The following is a 10,434-nucleotide window of genomic DNA, read 5'->3' on the forward strand; positions in this document are numbered from 1 at the left end:
CCTGGAGCCTGTTTCAGATTCTGTGTCTCCCTCTCTCTCTGCCCCTCCCCCGTTCATGCTCTGTCTCTCTCTGTCTCAAAAATAAATAAAACGTTAAAAAAAAAGAAATGTCTGATAAATGTTAGTGGCAGGATCAGAATAATGAAGACTCCTGCATTTCAAAACAATGAAGGTGGGTAACATCTTTTAAAATACTGTCAGAGAAACTGAGAACAAACTGAGGGTTGATGGGGGGTGGGAGGGAGGGGAGGGTGGGTGATGGGTATTGAGGAGGGCACCTTTTGGGATGAGCACTGGGTGTTGTATGGAAACCAATTTGACAATAAATTTCATATATTAAAAAAAATACTGTCAGAGAGAATACTAAGAATTTTAACTTTGTATATGCTTTTCTCTTAGTGGAGGATGTTCCAGGATCTCACACATTCCAACATCTCTAAGTTCCAGGTCTCTGAGTTCATTCTGATGGGATTCCCAGGCATTCACACCTGGCAGCACTGGCTCTCCCTGCCCCTGGCTCTGCTCTACCTCTTAGCTCTCACTGCCAACATCCTTATCCTGATCATCATCAATCAGGAGGCCACACTGCACCAACCTATGTACCATTTCCTGGGCATCCTGGCTGTGGTAGACATGGGACTGGCTACCACCATCATGCCCAAGATTTTGGCCATCTTATGGTTCAGTGCCAAGGCCATCAGTCTCCCTGAGTGTTTTGCTCAGATGTATGTCATACATTGTTTTGTGGTTATGGAGTCAGGTATCTTTGTCTGCATGGCTATAGATAGATATGTAGCCATTTGCAAACCACTACGCTATCCAGCAATAGTTACTGATTCTTTTGTGGTCAAGGCAACTGTGTTCATGGCACTTAGAAATAGCCTGGCTACCATCCCAGTGCCTGTGTTGGCTGCTCAGAGACACTACTGCTCACAGAACCAAATTGAGCACTGCCTGTGCTCTAATCTTGGAGTCACTAGCTTATCCTGTGATGACAGGACAATCAACAGCATCTACCAGCTACTTCTGGCATGGACACTGATGGGGAGTGACCTGGCTTTGATTTTTTTATCCTATGTTTTGATACTTCACTCAGTACTGAAACTGAACTCAGCAGAAGCTGCTTCCAAAGCCCTAAGTACCTGCACTTCCCACCTCATCCTCATTTTGTTCTTTTACACAGTCATTGTTGTCATTTCCATCACCCATAGTGCAGCAATCACGTTTCCCCTTGTCCCAGTTCTCCTCAATGTACTACACAATGTCATTCCTCCCGCCCTCAACCCCATAGTGTATGCACTCAAGAATAAGGAACTCAGGCATGGCTTATATAAAGCTCTTAAGTTGAACATCAAAAGCAACTAACATGGAGAAGGGGCTCACTTAGGTAATTTCCCAAATATTTATCCTTATGTTTTTCCAATCATTATGCATGACAGAAGTACTATGGAAAAAGGGCACTGTGGCAGTTTTTCAGTTAATGTAACAAATTAGTGGTAACAAATGAACTTAAAAAACAACCAGGTGACAATTAGTTTTGAAATGTTTGGGTTTCAAGCAAACATCTTACTGGAAAAGGGGACCATTCCGATTCTTCCATTCCCAGGGATTCTAGGGAAAGACAAGTGAAATATACTACTTGACCTTCCTCAGACCTCTCTGAGGAGGTTTATCTTTTCTTTGCATATTTCACACTCTTTTTTTCTTGTTTAAGAATGTCTTTCTCCAGCGGTGTGCCTGGGTGGCTTAGTCAGTTAAATATCCCTTGATTTGGTTGGGGTCATGATCTCAGGGTTCATTTAATGGTTCGTCTCATAGTTCAGGAGTTCAAGCCCCAAGTTGGAATCCCTGCTTGTGATTCTCTCTCTCTCTGTCTCTCCCTGCTCCTCCCTGTTCGTTCTCTATAAAAATAAATAAATAAACTTAAAAAAATGTCTTTCTCCATTTCTCAATTCACAAGGAAGAAAATACTGATTGTCCAAATTAATCATATTTATTCGTTCAATACATTTCAGTATCAATTGGAATATTTTTTCCCATTACAAATGTCCAGGGAAGCATTCTGATTGTCCATATTTATTTTGGGAAATCCTTTCTGAAATAATTAACCATTATCCAAGATCCATACCCTTCATGCATCACTCAGTTACAAACTAAATAATGTCCTTGGATACCAAAGTAACAAGAAATAAAAATCATGAGGGGCGCCTGGGTGGCTCAGTCGGTTGAGCGCCCAACTTCGCTCAGGTCATGATCTCACAGTTTGTGGGTTCGAGCCCCACATCGAGCTCTGTGCTGACAGCTCAGAGCCTGGAGCCTGCTTTGGGTTCTGTGTCTCCCTCTCTCTGCCCCTCACCTGCTCACGTTCTGTCTCTCAAAAATAAATAAACATTGGGGCGCCTGGGTGGCGCAGTCGGTTAAGCGTCCGACTTCAGCCAGGTCACGATCTCGCAGTCCGTGAGTTCGAGCCCCGCGTCAGGCTCTGGGCTGATGGCTCAGAGCCTGGAGCCTGTTTCCGATTCTGTGTCTCCCTCTCTCTCTGCCCCTCCCCCGTTCATGCTCTGCCTCTCTCTGTCCCAAAAATAAATAAAAACGTTGAAAAAAAAATTAAAAAAAAAAATAAACATTAAGAAACAATTTAAAAAAAGAAATAAAAATCATGAGAATAACACACTGTTAATGGATTATTAAAATACTGCAATCTAAGTGTCTAGAAAATAACTTTATATGAATATCAACACTAATAGAGGTCTTTGTAACTTGGCAAGACTTTAACAACTGTATATAATTAAAGCATCTTCATATTTTCCTATTTTGAATTCAGGGCATCTAGAATTGCTACACTACTTTGGGGCTTGTGGATTTGTAACATGATTTTCATGGGTTCCATGTTGATAAATTGTTGAAAGAGCAGTTTCCAGAATGAGGAGGAATGTTACAGGGGACAGTAAGCACTGAAGACGCAAAATGAAAAAAAACATTTAATGTAATTTACATTGAGGTGTAGATACACTCTCATAATTTCACTGCTTATAAAATGTATAGCAAACATTATGAATGAAAAAGTATCAGGACTGTTTCTAATATTGCCGATGCCATGGTTACACTACCCTTAAAAATTTTTCTCAATGATCATAACCAAAAGACCATGGTCATGTTTGAGATAATTTTTTTTTTTGTTTTTAAGCCTTTTATTCTTCTATACCAGGCTACTCACTTTTTTTTTCAGGGGGACTTCATCCACTTAAAGGCATCCTGTTATTCAGTCCAATCTTATTTGGGGATCTCTCTAAGTCATCTTAGAGGCAACTGAAATCTGTTTTTTCACTTGCTGTTTATTGTTTATATATTTACCTCACCACCCATTTAACTGTTGAATTGACATAGATTGCAAAAATGCTGGTGATAAAATAGGAAAAAGATAGGAATTTGTGGAAATATGGCATAAGCAAAATATGAATAAGAAAATATAATCTAACTACAAAATTCACAAACAGAAATTTACAGTTATGCTTTCACCCAAATGTGAAATTTAAGAAATTTAAGAAATGAGACAGATGAACAATGGGGGAAAAAAGAGAGAAGCAAACCATAAAACAGACTCTTAGGTGTGGAGAACAAACTGAGGGTTGCCGGAGGGGAAAAGGGTGGTGGGTTTAATGGGTGAAGGGTATTAAGGAGGGCACTTATAAGGAGCACTTTGTGTTATATGTAAGTGATGAGTCACTAAATTCTATTTCTGAAACTCATACTACACTATATGTTAGATAACTGGAATTTAAATAAAAACTTAAAACTATAAAATCAAAAGAAAAAGAAATTTATATCATGTTGCTTAAAAATTGCTACAATTGGGATTTAAATTTTCCTTCAATCATTTTGGCTACAAAAAGAAAGTTCTAAATTATAAGTTTCACAAAAGCTTAATCAAAACAAGTTGTTCTGGATGGGCTCAACATTCCTGATATTGAGATGGGAGAGGTGATATTTTGCATGAGTTCTAATCAATATAAGCACTTTTATAACTTATGGAACTCCCAATAGCATCTCTATAACAAAAATAATGGATTTTTCCTGTTTGTTGTTTCATATAGTGTGCCTCATAGGACTAAGGAATAACAAGAAAAGAAGTTTCAGTAAACGCAATTTCATAAGGGCACAATGTTGACCTCACTGCAATCCTGGTATAAAGTTCTCTCGTATTCTTTTTCATTTAAGTGTTAAATTGTGGATATATAAATGAATATAAGAAATCAGATGTCCTTCAGTCAATCCTTTGTTAATATCACAAATCATGACTTTAAAATGTATTGAAAGTCACTAATACTAGCAGGAATTAGGGGTAATCTGTTAGTGTAATCTGTTAATTAAGGGATATTTAATTATTTTTGTTAATTAACTAGTTAAATGATATGCACAGGCTTGCCCTAGATCAAGTCAAAAGATCTTTCATTTGATTATCTAAGAACCTTCTTAATTTTCACAACACAGCAGTTCATATTATAGCATATGTGCCAGTTGTACAACTGTCTGGACCTCTGGACGAAACATTCCATGAAAAGATTAATGACTTATTCATCTCTGTGTCAATAGCATTTAATATAATGTAAGATGTACACTGTAAGTTATAAATGAATACTTTTGACTGAGCAAGTACATTTTCTTCACTTTAAATTTAACAGACATTGACTTATAATTTATATCACAATTAGCATAATACCCAGCTCATCGTGATGTGTTAGATTTGCAGCTGCTCCAGAAGATATTAGTAGTATGGAAGAACTTTGAGAGTTGTAGGACTATACCTAAGAGATTCACTGAACCTCATGGAGCCACCTGGAGAAGTTTCAGGTCTGTCTACCTCTATATCCTGTCTAACACACATGGAGCTGTAGAATTGTGTCTAACTTCAGCAAGAGAGATAGACTGCAAATGTAAAGTTCAGCATGATGTACATCCAAACGATAAGTTACTATTAGCAATGTAGTATGTTTTAGCTTGCTAGGAACCTTAGGGTAGTGAATACCAAAACAAAAATGACTGTTTGTACACTGGAACCCTTGATACAGGATAAGGAAATAATGTAAATGTTGCTCAGTAAGGAGTGCCCGTGTGGCTCAGGCAGTTAAGTCTTGGATTCTTGATTTCAAAATAAATAAAGTTTTTAAAAAATGTCACTCAGTAAAATAAATTTCTGAAGCTTAAAAATAATGTATATCTGATATGATATAGCTCATTTTCTATAGAAGTGTAAAATAAAACATACCTTATTCTCTTCAGGCAAGTTTTTTTTTCATTAATATTTATTTGGTTTGTGTTCCTGTTAAAGGTTTGGGTTCATTAATTAGCAAAAATCTGGGGGGTAAGCAGGTCTCCTTCTTTTAAATTTATTTATTTACTTTGAAAGAAAGAGAGAAAGAGAGAGAGAGAGAGAACACGAGCAGGAGAGAAAGAGGGAGAGAGAGAGAATCCCACACAGGCTCAATGCTGCCAGTGCGAGCCTGACATGGGGCTCAATCTCACTAGCATGAGATCAGAACCTGAGCCACTATTAAGAGTTGGTTGCTTAACCGACTGAGCCACCCAGGCACCCCAAGCAGGTCTCTTACTTTCACAAGATAGAGATAAAAACTCTCATCTGCACTGACAAGAAACTGAGACATGTCTTTAAAATGACCTTGAAAACCTGTGTAAATATCTTTTTTTTTTTAATTTTTTTTTCAACGTTTATTTATTTTTGGGACAGAGAGAGACAGAGCATGAACGGGGGAGGGGCAGAGAGAGAGGGAGACACAGAATCGGAAACAGGCTCCAGGCTCTGAGCCATCAGCACAGAGCCCGACGCGGGGCTCGAACTCCCGGACCGCGAGATCCCGACCTGGCTGAAGTCGGACGCTTAACCGACTGCGCCACCCAGGCGCCCCCCCCCTTTTTTTTTAAATTTTTTTTTCAACGTTTATTTATTTTTGGGACAGAGAGAGACAGAGCATGAACGGGGGAGGGGCAGAGAGAGAGGGAGACACAGAATCGGAAACAGGCTCCAGGCTCTGATCCATCAGCACAGAGCCTGATGCTGTGTAAATATCTTTACATGACTCTTTCCACATCTAGATTTGAACTTTGCCTTGAAAAAGACTGTAAAATTTTTATAGTTGCAAAGTTAGCACATGGTACAATGTCAAGCACCTTCTTAATATATGTTTTTGATTAATATAATAAGCTTTCACTATAAATGTATGTCAGCATTACTGTATTACCTAGCCCATTGTTGCCATCAGCTAAAAATTTGAGACACAAATATTAAATTAACTAAAAAAACCCAAATGTTGCTACCTTATTTTTAAAGTAATATTTTAATTGAGGTATAACAAAGACACAGATAAGAACAATTCATGACTACAAAGCTTGGTGAATTAGCATGAAGAGAACACAAGCCAGGTCAAGAAATGTATTTTCTCACCATCTGAATTGCTCCACTCATGCCCCTTCCAAGTCAATAACCTGAAAATAACCACTCTTTTGACTTTTATCCACATTGATTAGTTTGGTCCTGTTCTTGTGCTTTATGCAAATGCCACCTCATTATTAACTAGGCAATTTATATATAAATACTTGTTAGTTCTTATACTGCATTGAGAGCTGTTATCCATAATTCCTAAAATTACTATATGACTCATATACTTTGTGGTTCAACCTTTTCTATAATTTCCTTAGCAGCAACTTAGAGAAAATTAAATGACTGAATCAATATTTCCTTTTTCTCCTTCAGAGCCAGTAGTAAAGATGAAGATGTATAGTACACCAGTTAAAAACTTTGTCTCTGGTATCAGAACAGATCATCTTCCAAACACTAACTCGGCCCCCTATTATCTGTATGAAATCTGAATTTCATTCCTAAAATGTGGATGATAATATGCCCTTTTATTCAACCTGTTAGTATTAGTTCATATTATAAATAAATAAAATAAATACTGAGTATCTCTCTTTAGGGAAGTGGCTTCTCACATTTATAGTCTGTTTTAGAAGAGACACTATCCCATGGTGAGTTCTCCCAGAAGCAGATGTAAGGTAAAAATTTGACTTAAAGGTTTTATTTGGGAGACGATACTGGGAAACATTGATGACAGGGAACATAAGACAAGAAAGACAACGAAATCTGTACAAGGTGTGTAAATAAGCAGGTTACTGACTATAAGTACATGGGCTCAGAGCATCTGGGGTTTTTTTAAGATAATGTTATGGGACATGTATCAGCATTCTCCCACCATGAGATGAGAACACCTGAGGACTTGTCCTCCAAATTCAACTCCAACTCATGGGTCTTAGGTAACTTAATCCCTGGTCACTTCTGGATTTGACTGCTAGCTAGTGGTAGTTTTCAAGCAGAGTCATCACTTTCAATATGACACTATAGGTAACTCAGGGCCAGAGGATATGGGAGGGGTGCCGAAGCATCTAGTATATTCTACCACCCACAAGATCCAGACCCAGTGTTATCTGACATTAACTCTAGCTTTTCATGGTCTTTCAAGTTAGCAGCCAGTCACAATTTCTATAATAATAAAAAAAGACAACTTGCAACAGGAAGGTTAATGAGACAATATACAAACCCACTGCTGTAGGTGATACTGAAGCAATGATAACCATCATCTCCTAGCTACTTCCTATTATAGATTCTCCTCTCCCATGGTTAGAACTTCTGCTAGCTTATGTTTTATGCCAAAGCAAATTTATACATTTTTATCCCTGAAGGGACTAAACCCTTAGGTTTCTATGCCGTTTCCAGTATTATTCTTTGCCCTTTCCACTATATTTGCCTATTGATAATCACCAAACATTGGAAGCACCTAGAGTCTGCATTGAACTCCAAACATGCCCATCTGGACCAAGTATTTCTGCCACTAGAGCTACTGCTTTCTCTACTTCCTGGTCGATAGGCAGGGCCATCCACAAATATTCATGTAGCAGCCATAGTTTTAGGCACTGTGTGCCAGGTAGAAAAGATCCCCTATCCTTGGAAATTAGAACCTACTACCAATAGAGACTAAATTGAGGGGGGAAAAAAAACAGGAGTGATAACAATAACGACTTCTATTTCTACCCATTGGCTTCTGAATGTTGTGGTTTAATTACCAAAGACAGAAGACCATGTAATGTACTTCAGACATCTACCACATACGCCTCAACTCCATAGAATGTCATGCTTGAGTTAGTGTCTTAGCTGCATTTTCTAAGACATGTTAAAAGAAAAAAAGTCTATTTTTAAAACCATTCTACTGAAATGTCTCACAATTTCAAATGGTTTGCAGACTGTTGCTGAAAGTATTAAATCCAACTTAGTTAGACCACAACAACCTTAACCAAATGTCAATGCTAACATCACCAAAGTGGAATAAAATGACAACATATGCCCTTGGTGTTTTGATGCACTGACAAGTCAAAATACGTAAATATATTCCAAGAATGCATAATCTGAATCTAATCATGAGGAATACTCTTATCTAGGATACAAGCTGTTCTATTAAAAAAAATTTTTAATGTCAACTTTATAAAATTCAAAGAAATTCAGTAAAAGTATTTCAGTTTTAAAAAGACCAAAGATAATAGTTAAGTACAATTTATAACTTGGATTGGGGAACAAGAAGTTACTACATGGAACATTATAGGGAAAATTGAATTGCTTTATATATTAACTATACATCAGTTAAAAATGTTATCTCTAAATTTGACAACTGCACTAAACAGAGATATAGAGACAGGGAAACAGAGAGAGAGAGAGAGAGAGAAAGAGAGAGAAACAGAGAGAAGGAATTTTCAATGACTACATTTAACAAATACAAACTTTAATAAATTAGAAAACTCAATAGGAAAATTGCAAACGATTTAGATACTTCAAAACGAGAACATCTAAATGGGAAATATTCAAATGAAATGTTTGGCAGCAGTCGTGAGTGAAACACAAATTAAAAAACCACAGTGATTATACAACTCAAAACCAAAAAAAAAAAAATCCAACTTAAAAATGGGCAGAAGACATGAACAGACGTTTGTTCAAAAAAGACATACAGATGGCCAAGAGACACATGAAAAGATGATCAAAATCACTAATCATAAAGGAAATGCAAATCAAAACCACAATCAGATATCACCTTACAATGAGATATCAACCATTTAACAATGGCTAAAATAAAAAATACAAGAAACAACAAGTGTTGGCAAGGATGTGGAGAAAAAGGAACTTTCTTACACTGTTGGTGGGAATGCAAACTGGTACAGCCACTCTGGAAAACAGTATGTAGTTTCCTCAGAAAGTTAAAAATAAAAATACTCTACAATCCAGCAATTACAATACTGGGCATTTACCCAAAGGATAAAAAGTACTAATCCAAAGGGATACATTCACCCTGATGTTTATAGCAGCATTATCTACCATAGCCAAATTATGGAAAGAGCACAAATATCCACTGAATGATGAATGGATAAAGAAGATATGGTATGTATGTATGTATGTGTGTGTGTCTGTGTGTGTATATATATAATAGAATATATTCCATAATATTACTAGAGAGTGTTATGCTATGTGAAATAAGTCAGTCAGAGAAAGGCAAATATATGATTTCATTCATATGTGGAATTTAAGAAACATACAAGTAAAATAAGGAGGAAGAAAGAGAGGCAAACTAAGAAACAAACTCTTAAGTATATAGAACAAACAGATGATTACTGAAGGAGAGGTGAGCAGGGGAATGGATTAAATTGGTGATGGGTAGTAAGGAGGGTACTCATTATGAGCACTGAGCATTGTATACAACTGATGAACCATGAAATTCTACACCTGAAAATAATATTGTAATGCATGTAAATAAATAGATAAATAAACAAATAAACAAATAATACAACATTCAATTGGTCAAAAAAAGAGAGTATATCTTATGTTATTAGTATTAAACAAATTTTTAAAAATACAAGGAAGTCTATGATGCTGAAGTCAAAATTGTAGTTATCTTTGGTGACCATATGGAAACCACTACATATGGAAATGTCCTATAATTGGGTCTGCCAGTAAGATAAGTATACTTAATATTTGTGCACTGTACTCTACATAAGTTATATTTCAATTTAAAGAAGAGGTATAATAACAATGACCTCATGAGAATGGTTGACAGAGCTGAATTTACTCATATGTATTAGATCAGTGATTCTTAAAATCATTGGTCTTACTATCCAATTTACACTATTAAACTTTACTGAAACTCTAAAGAGCTTTTGTTTATGTGGTTCATATCTATAAATATTTTTGAAAATTAAAACAAAAATTTTGAAACTTTATGTATTAATTGTAAAATAGCAAATAATAAATCTATGTACCATAAGATGTTTTTATGAAAAATAAGTATATTTTGAACTACACAAATAGTAAGAAGAGTCATATTA

At 36.4% G+C, this 10,434-nt stretch overlaps 1 protein-coding gene across 1 annotated transcript; it reads left to right on the plus strand.

Annotated features, from left to right (window-relative positions):
* The first annotated feature begins 405 nt into the window (after positions 1-405).
* LOC122482615 (putative olfactory receptor 56B2) lies at positions 406-1,365 on the plus strand. Its single transcript, XM_043578928.1, has one exon. The coding sequence runs from the start codon at positions 406-408 to the stop codon at positions 1,363-1,365; it is 960 nt and encodes a 319-aa protein (XP_043434863.1).
* Positions 1,366-10,434: the final 9,069 nt, after the last annotated feature.

Source organism: Prionailurus bengalensis, chromosome D1 (genome assembly GCF_016509475.1).
Source record: "Prionailurus bengalensis isolate Pbe53 chromosome D1, Fcat_Pben_1.1_paternal_pri, whole genome shotgun sequence".
In the NCBI taxonomy this organism is placed as follows: domain Eukaryota; kingdom Metazoa; phylum Chordata; class Mammalia; order Carnivora; family Felidae; genus Prionailurus; species Prionailurus bengalensis.